Source organism: Crassostrea angulata, chromosome 7 (genome assembly GCF_025612915.1).
Source record: "Crassostrea angulata isolate pt1a10 chromosome 7, ASM2561291v2, whole genome shotgun sequence".
Classification (NCBI taxonomy): Eukaryota; Metazoa; Mollusca; class Bivalvia; order Ostreida; family Ostreidae; genus Magallana; species Magallana angulata.
The window spans coordinates 57,100,787-57,116,806 of record NC_069117.1 but is presented as its reverse complement, the minus strand read 5'-3'; the positions used below and the strand labels follow the sequence as shown (position 1 = coordinate 57,116,806).

The following is a 16,020-nucleotide window of genomic DNA, read 5'->3' as shown; positions in this document are numbered from 1 at the left end:
ATCCTCCATAGAAAATCCTACTTTAATTAATAAATAAAAGAATAAATAATTAAATATCTTTATTTATTTTGCTAATATCTTCCTTACTTTTGATCTACTGAATAGCAGAACCGTGAGCGTATATGTATACTACGTCTAGTTTGCAGTGGGGTTGTCATAGTTCGGGACTTCATGAATCTTAATTTTGACTTAAAAATCATTTTTTTTCTTTAAGTAAGCAATACAATTTTTATAGCCTATTTCTCTTTTTTTCTTTACTGAATGATGCTAAGCTTCTGCATTCTGTATATTATTAAACTAATCATTTTTATTTTTCGCTTATATGGCATATGCGGTGTTGAGAGGTAAAAACTTCTATGATGAGTATGCGTTTTTGATTGTCATTATAATATTTAGATGTTATATACAAAAGCTACATGTGTATATATGGTCATAAACAAAAATAAAATCGATAAAGTATGTCGTTACAAATCTATTTAAACCATCACAGTATTGCCTTCATTAGACAACCGCTGCACCTTCTATTAATCTCTCTCCAATTTTAAAATCACTTAAAGAGATCTAAAAATAGCCGTAAACCTGTTTGGAACGCTATGAATTAGGCCGTTCGTGACCAATTACCTGTGTATCTACCCAGTACTCGGGCTCAGGTGAGAGACCATTGTTGTCCAGCCGAGTCAAGGTTTAGCTCATGTCGGGGGAAAATGTCGGCAGTCAGTTTGAGCGGGGGCAGTGTTTTGATGGCTGTTAGTGCCGTGGTTCTGGGACTAGCTTACTCCACTGAGACAGAAGGTTAGTTTATAGAAAGTGTGGCTTTGTCTGGTAGATGTTGTTAATAAAAAGTGCGCTTATTTCGCAATGTATTGGGGATGCATCACAGCTGTAAACAGTCACTAGTTTATCAGTGTTTATATGGTATTTACAATAAAAATCAAGGGACCGTCACTGTTCTACTGAAAACAGCTGTTGGACCTCTGAAACGTATCGTTGTAAAAATAACTTTGAAAATCTTATTTGTATTAAAACATATCAAGTAATGAAAGCAGTTCACATTTGAGAATTACTAAACCAACAAGTATTTCAATCCTTGGGGTTTAATTTTATCCCAATTTTTTGAAAATTGAGAGACATCTATATTCCTACACATAAAAATTAATACGATTAGACATATCATCTTTACAAAGAAGATGGGGGAGGGGGTAGATAGCGCAAATGCCCATTTGGTTTTGTCGAGAAATACAATTTTGAAATTATTTTTCTCCAATTAAATCTTTTCAAATATATTATAATACAAGTTTGCAAAAGCAATTTTTTAAAACTATATTCAGTTTTTGATATATTTTAACAGACGATAAGAAAACTCTTGCCTTAAATTTTGATGGTATCAAAACCCACATAATAAAAACTCTAGTTATATAAGGTTAGCTTATGTATGGTGCTCTAACCATTGAGCCATTTCAGACACAACAAAGTAAGCTGTTTATATACTATGTGTGACTTTGACCACGAATTAACGGACTTGTATTATTGTTTCAAAACGCTCAATTGTTGGATACAAAATGATATTTTTAATGTATAGTTGGTCATCTTTCCACATTTTATATGATTGCATATCGGTTTGTGTTTTCCATTAGACTTTATTTTTAGACTATGAGAAAAATATGGAACACAAACCCACTCTATAAAAGAAAAGGCCTTAAAATTCTAAAAATGACACTTTATGGAAGTTTTGATTACGTATACGCCTGTTCCAAGTATTGAACATATCTAAAGGTTTAAAATCAATGACATATTAAATATATATTGTTTTGAATATTTTTTTTTTCAAATAATAAACTATCAGATTTAATCGTATTGATATTTTAATTTCCAGTATTTTATCCATCCGAGTATAGGCATTTCACTTGCTTATCCACCCATCTTCTTTAATGATTACGAAAACCATAAACCCATAGGTTAATTTAGTCACAGATAGAGTGGCATGTAGCATTCTTTCTCTATGTACAGGTCATTGATTTGTTTAAGACCCTCAACAAGAGACAATTTTTTATGCATTAAACAGATAATGTATAATGATTAAAAAAAAAGGTTCTGAATCAACATGGTCGGACATATTTATTTTAGTACCCTTTTCAGTTTCGAGGCATGTGAAGATTTTCGACGTCTCCTACGATGTCCCTGACACACCCGGGGTCCCTCGAGTTTTATCCCCCTCCTTCTTTAGGGTGAGTTTCCACCTCCATCATTCTGGACACACCCTGGAGCTGACACGAAACACTGGGATCCGCCCACAAACAGTGGGATGTGTACACCCCACGGGGAGATGCCCATCCACCGATGTACAGGTAACTATACATCAATTGCACGGAATTTTCTACAATTTGGGGTGGTACATTACAATGCTACTGTGTTGAAGCTTTGTAAAGAGCCGTCACGGATGAGAATTAATCCAAATTGTCGAATTTACAAAAATGACCCATGTCACGGTTGGTGATGGCGAAATAAAAATCTCTCCCCATTTAATGACTCCGAAAGTATTACTGAGGACCAAGATACACAAATTGACCGACATTCAATTTGTCATATAGTTCTAATCTGGACCTCACCCTTACAACCCCTTAAATTCTTTATCACAGATGATGCTGAACCAGTATAAAAAAAAAAATTTTTAAGAAAATTGATATAAATCGCCATTCGGGCATGAAGACTTGAAACAAAACAGCCCTTCCCCTGATGGCTTAGTTCTGTCCCTTTCCAAAACGTTGCTACGTGCCAAACTTAAGTTTAAAAAATGTTCAAATGCATTCTAAATCTTCCAAAATGAAGATAAATACATGTATACTTATGCTGCCTATCGTTATTTTCAAGAAGTTGGTGACCTTCTATCAGGACGTGAACAATGGCGCCTCTTTTCAGCTCACGTGTTCTGAGGAGCTGTGTAGAACTTTTACTCTGGTAAGTGAAAATGGATTTTAAGTAGGCTAATATTGGATATATTTTTTTTATATTGTTTTCACATTCAATATATTTTTAAGATACAGTCAACTATCATTTTGTCACAAATTACATGTTAAACACACAAACACGTGTTCCGCGGGTTGCAACCTGGATGGTTGGGGGATCCAGCTCCTCCATTTTGAAGATACAGACCTTCCATTTAGTTTAATAAACTGATTTTCATAATTTTAACACCATTCAATATGTATTGCCTATATGTAGATGGGGATTTACTTTACCCTTTCTATAAAAAAAATTGAAATCAAACAATGTATTCAAAATTTTCAACATCTGATGTTTAAACAATACTGTACTTTTCGATAATTCAGCAAGGAACTTTTATATGGAAAAATTCCATGTACTCCATGGAGCCTATCAAGGATTCCAGAAAATACAAAATAGAGAAACTGTCAGGATCAAACCAACTTAAGACGGATTACATCAAACTAGGTTTGTATTCATCACATGGTAAAACATAAAAGAATGTATGAAATATTAATAGTACTGGTGATGACACCGAAAAATAGCATCTATTGCTCTCTGGTTCCCGTGTAACATTTTTGTAACATTTATTTGTCCGTGATAACATTACGAATCGATTTCGTAATGTATAGTCCAATACAGTTCACTGATTATTTTAATTGTTAATCTTACTATTACTGAAAATTATATCTAAATATAATCAATAAGGATTCATCATTTGAAAATTATGAGAGGGTCAAATACGGTCGTACGTGATCAAATCTATCATAAAGCCTTTCGGGCTCTATTGGATATGATCGATCAGGCCCGACCGTATTTGATCCCCTCAAAGAATGATTCCTTACTCCTTTAATATGACTGATTTCTTGTAGACGAGACAAGACGCGCCCCCAAACGGGGGAGACATAAGCGGGCCAGCGGCCAGCACGATGTGGAGCTCCTGTTTGTGACCGACTACTCCGTGTATCAACAGTATGTATAAGACAATGTAGAATATTGTACGTAACATAAACCCTGTAAGTTACGATATAGAATATTATACGTAATATAAACCCCGTAAGTTACAATATAGAATATTGTACGTAACATAAACCGCGTAAGCTACAATGTAGAATATTGTATGTAACATAAACCCCGTAAGTTACAATATAGAATAGTATACGTAACATAAACCCTTAAAGTTACAATGCAATTACGTTTTATATAACAGGTACCCTTTAAGTTACAATTAATGTGTCTACACTTTATATAAATATAACATATACCTTATCGATTATAATGTGTTTATTTTTAATTTAGAAGATACCTTAGTGATTATTATGTGTTTACTTTTTATTTAGAAGAGACTTAAGTTGATAGATTATAATTTGTCTATTTTCATTTAACAGATACCTTATAGATTATAATGTGTCAATTACTTTATAAAACGTTGTTATTATCGATTATTTTATTCAAATTACAAAGTGACGCTTAAATTTCATTCAAGTTACGATGTATCGACTATTTAATTCAAATAACACTGTAGCGACTATTTAACTTACGTTACCATGTGACGCTTATTTCATAATTTAAATTACGATGTATCAACTATTTCATTCAAGTAACAATGCAGGAACTATTTCATTCAAGTAACATTGTGACGCTTGAATTTAATTCAAATAACAATGTATCGACTTTTTTGTTCAAGTTATAATGTTACGCTTAAAAGTATCTACTATTTCATTCAAATTACGATGTATCGACTATTTTATTTTAAAGTTACGATGTTAGGTCTATGTCAATAAAGTAACACGTGACGCTTAATTCATTACTCATAAGTTATGATGTATCGACATTTTCATTCAAGTAACGGTGTTTGATTATTTCATTCAAGTAACAATGAGACGCTTTCATTTAATTAAAATTCTGATTATCGATTGTTGTATTCAAGTTACGACGTATCGATTATTTCGTTCTATTTACGATGTATCGACCATTTCATTTAAGTTTATATTTCATTCAAGTCCTAATTTGTCGACTATTTATACAACAGCTGGAGATACTTTGCGGGTAGTGCTGCCTCTGAAGCTGATGTAGAGAACTTTATTAACACGTTCTATGCGTTTCTTGCAAACGGGGTAAGAACAAGACCCTCTTATCCCCACCCACAGTAAAACAAGTTCTTTTCAGTATTCTAATACCACCCTATGAAAATTTATACCACTAACCATCTGCCTTAACATAATTTGAGAAATGAACTAACATTGTTATAACTGACCATTGATATGCAATTAAGTAAATATATTCCTGGGATACATGTACTATCTGTTTCACCTTTACCCGTTGTGTCGATAAATTTCCCGTCTGTCTGTCTGTTCCCAGGTGGACGTCCGGTATCTTGGAATAAACACAGAGCCATACAGAATTGGAGTTGTTTATATAGGAGTCGTCATCGCAAAGGTAGTGGCATCATAGAACCTAATTGAACTAGATAGAACCGTAGTTACTACTCATGTAGACTAAAGACAGCTACTACTCATTTATGAGAGCTGAAAAAATTATGAACATCTTGAATAGTTATGTTGCAATAAAAGGTACAGAGGGAATAATTTGGTTGTACGTTTGAATGCGCAAATTTCAAATCCATTTTTAGCTCACCTGAGCTGAAATCTCAAGTGAGCTTTTCTGATCACATTTTGTCTGTCGTCCGTCTGTCTGTCCGTCTTTCTGTCCGACTGTAAACTTTTCACATTTTCAACATCTTCTCCAGAACCGCAAAGCCAGTTTCTAAACTTAGCACAAAGCACCCTTATGCAAAGGGGATTCAAAATTGTGAAAATTAAGAATCACGCTTTTTTACAAGGGGAGAATATTAGGAATTATTGAAATTTTTTGAGAAATTTTCAAAAATCTTCTTCTCAAGAACCATTAGGCCAGGAAAGCTGAAACTACTGTGAAAGCATCCTTAGGTAATGTAGATTTAACGTTGTGAAAATCATGACCCCCAGGGATAGAATGCATCCACAATGTGAGGTCGACATTTTACATTTGAATTATAGCGTAAATCTTTTAAAAATTTGTTTTCAGAAACCAATCAACCAAAAAAAGCTGAAACTTATGTGGAAGCATCCTTAAGTGGTGTAGATTCAAAGTTGTGAAAATCATTACTCCCGAGGATATGGTGGGGCCACAATGGGGGAGGGGTCGAATTTTCACAATTCAAATTCGTTCAAATCAAAATCTTGAGAAGTAGGGTGCGTCCACATTGGGAATCCAGTTGTACAACAGAAAAAATTTTGATTATTCACAATAACTGATATGTTATTATATATGGTTTTACTTATATAAAAGCATTTAGAACAAATTATCCCATTACAATAATTATTCATCTGTACATTTAATCATGAAAATGATGCAATCCTTGGTACTGATATATGTTCTAGTACATGATTTTGAGTTCAAATCATTGAATCACTTTTATATACGTTTAAAAATGATAAATTTTCAAGAACATATTAAGTGTGAATTCTTCAAATATTTAAAAAAATCAAGAAAAAAGATTGGTTGAAATTATCCCTATTAAAATCAGACAAAATTCTTATACTGTATACATGTATATAATTAACAGTTTTCAGACTTATCTAGGAGTCTGTGTATTCTTAGACAGAAATACGTGCATTCTTATACAGAAATACTTGCATTCCTAACCATAAATACGTACATTATTATCCAATACGAGCATTCTTATCCAGAATTCTGCGCATTCTTTACAGAGCCTTACAGAGTCGCCCTGGTCCTATAGCAACGACACTGTAGATGCTGACCAGGTCCTGAAAGAATTTAAAGATTGGGTAACCAACAATAGGAACAGGCTGCCGAGACACGACCACGCCATGGCGTTCACCAGGTAAATACTAGACTTTATATATACACCATCACAACAAAAGAAGAGGCAAGCTAACAAAACACGTCCATGCCTTTGACTTATCTCGGTAATAAGCATTTCTACACATTCTAAAAAAAACGAACACAACACTAAAGACAACGTTTGAAAACAATACCACAGTGACAATATTCTTAAGTTAACTTAATTTTGGTAAGATATAGTTCTATCATGTTAAAAATCTTAACACGGTAAAATTATATCTTACCAAAATACGACCATATTTTGGCATCACAATTATTCTCATACAATCAATACACCAAAAGAACAAACAGAGAAAGACAAGCAGACCATCGACTTAACACGGTCAAAACTATACTGTTTTTCCCACCTTCTTACAGTACATGTTCCAACACTCTTATAACGTTTCCCTGCTACTAGTATTAAAATATAGGTGCAAAAATAGAATCTTACTGTATCGTGAATTTTGGTTTTGAAATGGAAAAACTTGAATAACATTCTTAACATTGATAAATTCAAAGCGAAGACTGTGCTGTTTAATTACAAAGTCATACTGTTGTACAAGACATAATCATGCTGACCCTTGATATTCTTTTATTTGAGGATAGACACAACATAGTGAGGTCCCTGGGTACATCTTCTAGTGCCGATATTGCAGGTATGCACATAATATCATGATCATATAGCAATTAGACAAGTCGACCATTGCTACCATCAAGTGTCTAAAATGGCTTAGACATACAAGTAGTGCTATACTAGTATGAGCGTCAACCGTTTTGACTTTTGAACTTTGTCAAACTATGTCAACATTTGTCGATGTCACAAAAACTTATACCTTTTTATTTCATCTCTGGATCCATTAAATATCATGCATGATCATCATGAACTTTGACAGGCTACGCTTTCCAAGGAGGAATATGTGAACCAGAAAGTGTGTCTGTGGTGGAAGAAAGCCTAAACTTCATCTCGCACACAGTAGCTGCTCACGAACTGGGACACAGGTCCGATACCCCTTCTCTCTCTCTCTCTCTCTCTCTCTCTCTCTCTCTCTCTCTCTCTCTCTCTCTCTCTCTGCGTGTATAACAGGTTTATGTAAAGGTTTATTTATCTTCATATTACTTGGTTTTTTTAATACAAGCGGTTTGTATGACTATTCCTTCTCTGTCCAATTAAAATATCATGACTATTTATCGCAGTCTCGGCGCCAAACACGACGGGAATGAGAACAGCTGCCGCGCCTACGACCATTACATCATGGAGGCCACCAGTTCAGCGCAGAGCGGGGGTAAAGCGAGGAATCCCTGGAGGTTCTCTTCCTGCTCCATGAACGAAATGAGCAATCTCCTGGAGTCTCTTGATAAGTACGTTCAGTTTTGAAAAAGATTGATAAACTTTTACTTTATCAATTTAAGAGTTTTGTAATTAATCTATAAACATAGCACATTGTAAGTTATGTTAATTTTTAACATAAGGCCATTTTATTCTGAATTACGGCAATGAAATTGCGTTCTTTAGTAAATTTTTAAATTGTAAATTACGGTATTGAAATGGCTTTCTTTAGTAATTGTTTCTAAGGCTTTTGTGCCCCTTCTCATTTTTACCTAGTCATTTGGATCCTACGATGTTAAATCACATTGGCAAGGTGCTTCTTGTTGCAAAATGGTTTTAAGAAAATATTCAAGAAAAATCATTTTGAATCAACACAGTAATTAAACATTAAAACAAAATTGAAAGTCGTTTGCATTTTGTTAATCCTCAGACAACGTAGAGGGCAATTTTGGTCTGCTAGTTTACTAATCCACGGTTAGATATCTAGAGAGTATTGGTACAACCTGTCATTGTACAGGAATGGGACCAACTGTCTGAAGAGAAAGGACTACTCCGGTACTCTCCCCAACCTGGCAGAATACGTCACGTCGAACATCGGACAACAGTACAACATTCACCAGCAGTGTGCTCACATCATGAGGAATTCACAATCTTACGCTTGCATGGTGAGGGAATACAGAAAATTGTCGCTGCCATCATGTATGTGTAATCCAATATCAAGCAGTAAAACTATATCATTAATTTGTTTCTCGCGTTCTAGAACAATTTCAACAACGACTTTTCGACCATTTGTACCGGACTGTGGTGCCTCAATCCCAGCTCTGGGTTTTCCTGTAACCTTGTTGTTCCCTTTGATTATACAACATGCGGGACGGGTAAAGTGAGTACAAATTGACGCCTCATCCGATCAAACTCATTAAAAAACCCACATTTATATTTAAATTATGTCAAGATTTGTCATACTTTAGAAACGATGTATGTAAATATTGTGTATCCATTTAGTGGTGCGTCAATGGTGAATGCATGGCGGATAACAGTGCGCCTAGAGAGCCGGGTAAGTATGCGCCTGCTCCTTAGAGTCGCGGTAAACTGTCACCATGCTAATTTATTATTACAGAACCGTTTTACAATCAGCTTGTCAGGTGCTTTGTCTATCTATTTTAGGGAACTGTCTGTTTGGCAACTACCCCAAAGTAGACTGCTCGGGGATAGGCAAGGATCCCTCCGTTTGCTACTTTGGAACCGCGACTAGCTGTTGTAAAAGTTGTAATGACGTCAGCACTGGTGTATCCGGTATGTTCTACCTGTTTAGGAATACTGTAATATTACTAATAAACTTGTCACTTTTCTCTTATACCAGTCGGCCGAATTTACCATAGTTGTTCCGTAAAACAGTGCATATCATCCAACTGTTCTTTTCCTAAGGGTGTGAATACGGTGACCGCCAGGGTGTGTGTTACACCATCACTTCCGGGGCACCTTGTTACGCCTCAGACACAGACATCCAATGCTGTGACACATGTGCCTCCTTCAGAACGCAAATTCCATGTAGGTACTCTTTCTTTAGGGTTTTAAACTTTTTTTAGCTCAAAGGCTCAAGTGAGCTTTTCTGATCACAATTTGTCCGTTGTATGTTGTTGTCGTCGTTGTTGTAAACTTTTCACATTTTTATCTTCTCAAGAACTACTGAACAGATTTCAACCAAATTTGGCACAAAGCACCACTAGGTGAAGGGGATTCAAGTTTGTTCAAATGAAGGGCCACGCCCTCTTAAAAGGGGAGATAATTGAGAATTATTGAAAATTTGTTGGTATTTTTCAAAAATCTTCTTCTCAAAAACTGTTTGGCCTGAAAAGCTTAAACTTGTGTGGAGGCATCATCAGGTAGTGTAAATTCAAGTTTATTCAAATCATGGTCCCCGGGGTAGGGAGGGGCCACAAGAGGGGGATCAAGTTTTACATAGGAATATATAGAGAAAATCTTTAAAAATCTTCTTCTCAAAAACTATCAGGCTAGAAAAGTTTAAATTAAAAAAGGAGCATCCTCAGATAGTGTAGATTCAAGTTTGTTCAAATTATGGTCTCTGTGGGTAGGGTGGGGCCACAATTGGAGGGATCAAGTTTTACATAGGAATATAGAGAGAAAATCTTTAAAAATCTTTTTCTCGAAAATCATAAGGCCAGAAAAGCTCAAATAAAAATGGAAGCATCCTCAGGTAGTGTAGATTCAAGTTTGTTCAAATCACAGTCCCTGGGGGTAGGGTGGGGCCACATTTGGGGGATCAAATTTTACATAGGAATATATTGAGAAAATCTTTAAAAAACTTCTTCTCAAAAACTATTAGGCCAGAAAAGCTCAAATTTGAGTGGAAGCATCCTCAGATAGTGTAGATTCAAGTTTCTTCAAATCATGGTCCCCGGGGGAAGGTTGGGGTCAGATAGTGTAGATTCAAGTTTGTTCAAATCATGGTCCCCGGGGGTAGGTTGGGGTCACAATTGGGGGATAAATTTTTATACAGGAATATATAGAAAAAATCTTTAAAAAAAAAAATTCTTTTAAAAACTATTTGGCCAAGAAAGCTCAAATTGGCGTGTAACCATCCTCAGATAATGTAGATTCAAGTTTGTTCAAATCATGGTCCCCGGGGGTAGGGTGGGGCCACAATGGGGGATGAATTTTTATATATAGAGATAATCTTTAAAAATCTTCTTCTCAAAACTATTAGGCCAGGAAAGCCCAAATTTGAGTGGAAGCATCCCCAGATCGTATAGATTCAAGTTTTTTAAAATAATAGTCCAGGGATAGGGTGAGGCCACAATGGGGGATGAATTTTTACATAAGAATATATAGAGAAAATCTTTAAAAATCTTCTTTTTAAAGACTGTTTGGCCAGAAAAGCTTAAACTTGTGTAGAGGCATTTGGGTAGTGTAAATTCAAGTTTGAAAAATCACCGTCCTTAGTGGTAGGGCGGGGCCGTGATGGCGGTTTGAATTTTTACATAGGAATATATAGAGAAAATCTTTTAAAATATTCTGGGAAAGTTTTCGGTCCAAAACTCAGTACTTAGTGTGAAAGCACAGGTTATGCAGATTTAAGTTTGATGAAACCATGATTCCATAGAGAAAAGTGGGGCCACGAAATGGGGTGGGGGGGGGGGGGTATATAGAAATAGAGAAAAATCTTCTTACTGGTACAAAAACAAAAAGGGCTTGGTATTTACCAAAAAAAAGAGGGTGGATAAAAATTGGCAGATTTTCAATTTTTTAGCAAGATCTACTGTACTTAATTGTCAAGATATTTTGATACTGTAATGCTAATTTGATCAGAATTAAGGCAATTGTTGCTCAGGTGAGCGATGTTGCCCCTGGGCCTCTTGTTAATGTTTTAAATCATCCTTACATTCATAGCTGTATAAAACACCAAAAGAGAGCCCTGTTTAACTAGTTACTGTATTTAATTAGCTGTGTATTTTTTAGCGTTTTAGTCGCTTCCGCTTACGCTAGATCAAATGCATTGCTAAATGCTATTAATATTTTCACATGTGTAAATGTATAAGAATTGTTCCATTCAGAAATACGCTATTTCAAATCCATGTTAACTTGTTGAAGAATCATTTTCCGCCACATTAATATCGTACACACTGAAACAAAGCGCTTACCCTCTTAATGGTTCAGTTAGACGAAAAGTCAGCCCATATAGTGATCTGGCTCTTTCATTTGTTTGATCTAAAACTATGCACTGTCTATCAGTTTAACTCTAAATATAACGGGTTAATAATTGTGATGCATCTTAAGTATCCTTGAATCCACGACACTGACCTGTAGATTCTTTTCTTTTTCAGCCTGTGAGTACGGAGACAAGAGGAACTGCTCCGCCCTCACCAACCCCATGGACTGCTACGCGCCACTGTCCGACGGAAGCGCCGCGCGGACCGTATGCTGCCAAACCTGTGCCGAATATGAGACAGGCATTCAAGGTACCGCGGTAATCAAATGTGAACTTCATAGTGCAACAGTAATTGTTGAACTTTTTATTTAAAAAAATCCTAAATGAACATTATCCTCCTTTGAATAAGGAGTTTTAAATTGATTGATAGTTCACCGTGTGTTGTAAATGTACATGTATTTTCCTTTTTTCTACACAAAGTACTTGTATATTAAAATTATTTAACGTGTCAATCAGTTCTCGATGTTTTTTGGTTTTTGCGGTACAGACTGTATGTATGGGGACAAGGTGCTGGACTGTCGGGTCGCGGAGTGCCCCACCTACGCCGCGGCGGGGGTGCTGGACGACTGCTGTGAGACCTGTCGGTACTACATCGTGTCCACCCCGACCCCCCGCGCCAACAGTACTGCTCTGCCAAGTAAGAAAAATTCAATTCATGACACCATGGAATTCATGTCATTACTTCATTGTTTGGTCTTGTTCATTGACTTCATTGTTACCGAACTTGTGAGCATAGTCAGAAAGTTCATTGCGTGGGTGGGTTAATGGTTCTCTGAATTGTTTTTGTTGTTAGCGTGGGTGATACCTGTTGCGGCCGGTGGTGGCGGTGGCCTGTTGCTTATCGTCATTATCATTGTTGCTTGTTGCTGTTGTCGCAAAAGTCCAAGCGAAAGGGCTGAATTAAAATATCGACCTGATGCGGTAAAGACATAATGATTTTTAGTTATTTTTTGTAAACGGCTTTTGAATACAATTCAACTTTTTATTAAATGGACAAAAACAAAAAAAAGCCAAGATCACTATAACGTTTTTAGAGTGCTTAATGACTGCATATTTTCAGCCAAGGAATGGAGTAAAACAACAAAATAGACCCCCACAGTCAAATCCTCTCTACAAGAGTGAGATACGACAACCAAAGACCCAAGAGTATATGGGGCCTATCAGTTCCGGGTATGTAGTTTGTAGCCAGGATGTTATTTAAATTTTATATTTTACATCACCTCCTTTTGCTTTTTGCCACCCGTGGTTGTCTACTGTGCCAAACATATTTTATCTAAAAATTGATATGCTTTGTTGGTTTAGTTCTAGCTGTTGTACTCAGTCATATTTTCTTAATTCTAAAACTAAATAGAAACAAGTATTTCTTTCTTCTTTTTTTTTTTTGAATAGGATAATCCGCGCAATTTCGTTGCTTTCCGACATAGAAAGTGACGAATTAACTTTACGAAACGTACTTACAAAATTCTTACCCATGTAAAGAAAAACAGAACATGATTCAAATTAATATTAAATGTTTAAATTTCAATTCAAATACATCAAAAATATGTTCCTTAGTTAATCATAAAACTATTAATTAAAGATTTACATGAAGATGTCGCTGCATAGATAATAAAGTACTCACTATCATGACTATGTACGCAAATAGTTAAGTTTGCCGGATGCCTCATGCGGACAAAAAAAAACCCAAACAAAATGGAATATAACATATGATCTCTATTATTACCTTAAGGCCTGGTTTTGTGTTCCTTGTAACGTCATATTTAGACAATCCGCGTGATTTCAGGGGCTATTCTCACACCTACGACCGGCCTGACATGCGTCAGCAGCAGCAGCAAATGACAGGTCTACAGCGTCAGGGGTCCATAGACTCCCACGTGTACATGGAGCTCGAGCCCGACCCCAGTGTTCAGACGGGATATGTGGTATCTAGTAAGTCTACGTTTGGGGGAATCAATACTAGCATTGTATTTTAAATTTAGTTCCTAGTATCAAGTGAGATAAAGTTACAATTAGTTCCTGTTAAAGGATAAAGTGCGATAAAGTTACAATTACTTCCTGGTATCAAGTGAGATAAAGTTACAATTACTTCCTGTTAGGAGATAAAGTTACAATTACATGTAGTTCATTTTAGGAGATAAAGTTACAATTAGTTCCTGGTATCAAGTGTAATGTAGTTACAATAAGTGATTCAGTTCCTGTTAGGAGATAAAGTTACAAATAGTTCCTGGTATCAATTGAGATGTAGTTACAATTAGTGATTTAGTTCCTGTTAGGAAATAAAGTTACAATTAGTTCCTGGTATCAATTGAGGTAAAGTAATTTTACCAGTGTAACAATTACTGTGTAGTTTCTCGTGTAAGGTGAGTTCAAGTAAATTGAATGTTGTGTCAATTTATTCTTGGTGTCAAGTGATACGTTAATACATAACAATAAAATCCTTGGACCAAGTCATTAAAGAAGTATTTTTACAATAACCTCCTGCTATCAAGTGAGAAAATGTTACATTGTTTTAATGTTGACTGTATATTGTGAAATAACATATTGTGAAATAGCTTGCTATTATGACACCCTTTTCTTAATTCTTTGTGAATTGTTTTCTTTGTAGGTAATTCATCAGATCAGAGGTACACAAACGCTGGATATATCCACTCATGACAGTATTATCATAAAGAATCTCAAACTGGTGCATCCTTTATACTTGTGTTTTGCTCTCTATATTGACGATGGTATTGTATTCGCATTTAAGTTCCTTGTCAGTAGTAGTCTACAATCAAATTGCATCTTTCTAGGAAAGTTAGCATGTTGCTGTTTGCTTTTTTAATGTCAATCAAAAATACATATATGCCTATTGAATTAATGAAATAAAATATTGAAATAGGTGTGAGGGATATCAAAACCTCGAAGGATAATTATACCCAATCTCTATACAATCAAATTGTATCCATCACATGATGTTTACAAATTGCTGCTTGTTGACTTGACAAATCAAAAAGTACTTATATTTAATGAATATAGAAATAATTCCAAATAGATGCGATGGATATCAAAAGATCAAACGATATCAATAACATACATATCATACAATAAGATCGTGATGACGTGTTGAAGTTTGCTTACGTCTTTTATCCCAAACAAAACTTCGTTTGTATACTTAATGCAAAAACTATTTGGAGATAGGTATATGAGATAATTTTTTTTCTACTTATCAGAAGTTATCTAAAAACTTCTAAACCCTATCAGTTTTGTAGTTTCTTAACAGGCACAAGAGCAAATGGTTAAAAGATTCTGTTTTTCAACCGCTGGGTAAATATGATGTATATAATAATATAATTGATGTTTTAATAATTGCGATGTAACTATTTCGATGTTTTTGTATATGTATAATATTGTTTCAGCATAATGCGTGAATATCAAAAGCATTAATAGTGGTGCTCAATTGTGCATGATTATCAACAACTTTTGTGCATGTGATAAAGGTTAACAGGCACTGATATAGGATTTCAAAGGCATTAAAGTCGTATTATCATTAAACAATATACATTGTATATGAATTTACGTTTTAATCACAGCAAAGCGTGGTGACTCTTTTAATATAATTTTTAACTTTGTAGAACAAACATATTCTGCACACACATTTATGAATATTGACATATTCAGCAAAAACAAAAAAACGCACTTGTCATATGCGACAAGATTTGTTCATAATCTCGTGTCATAAATCTGATCCCGATATCAGCATTTGTCTTGAAATCGTACTTACAAAAATTGTCCAGCTCTCTTCTTGCTATATTGCAAATGTTAAGGATGTTTATCTTAGGATTTTGATGAAACTTTTTTCTTTCTTATTATTACCGATATCTATGTATATTCCTGTGTACATGCAAATATTAAAATGTTTTCAATTGTGTTCAGTTGTTAGCATAATATACCTTTGTGAGATTTTAAATATTATCATTTTGTACACTTATAACATGACGTCACATTGTATTGAGGATAAGATCTCTGTACTATAATTTATGTACTGGAATTAATTAAAAAGTTCAAACTTTTCACTTGTTTTATTATTACCATCAAATGCTCATCAATGACCGATTCATCATCA

At 35.0% G+C, this 16,020-nt stretch overlaps 1 protein-coding gene across 2 annotated transcripts; it reads left to right on the top strand.

The window, feature by feature from the left end:
* Window positions 1–587: 587 nt before the first annotated feature.
* Window positions 588–15,968, top strand: LOC128155132 (A disintegrin and metalloproteinase with thrombospondin motifs 17-like). 2 transcript variants are annotated; one of them, XM_052816696.1, is made up of 22 exons: window positions 588–792; window positions 2,125–2,345; window positions 2,869–2,955; window positions 3,327–3,447; window positions 3,852–3,951; window positions 5,012–5,096; window positions 5,341–5,418; window positions 6,732–6,865; window positions 7,471–7,520; window positions 7,758–7,863; window positions 8,059–8,223; window positions 8,709–8,856; window positions 8,952–9,071; window positions 9,194–9,245; window positions 9,356–9,484; window positions 9,617–9,739; window positions 12,034–12,168; window positions 12,406–12,555; window positions 12,712–12,839; window positions 12,979–13,088; window positions 13,702–13,847; window positions 14,524–15,968. In XM_052816696.1, the coding sequence occupies exons 1-22, from the start codon at window positions 705–707 to the stop codon at window positions 14,571–14,573; spliced, it is 2,526 nt and encodes an 841-aa protein (XP_052672656.1). In that variant the 5' UTR covers window positions 588–704; the 3' UTR covers window positions 14,574–15,968. The 2 variants fall into 2 exon arrangements, with proteins under 2 accessions (XP_052672656.1, XP_052672657.1); XM_052816697.1 differs by having other exon boundaries at window positions 590–792; window positions 2,137–2,345.
* Window positions 15,969–16,020: the final 52 nt, after the last annotated feature.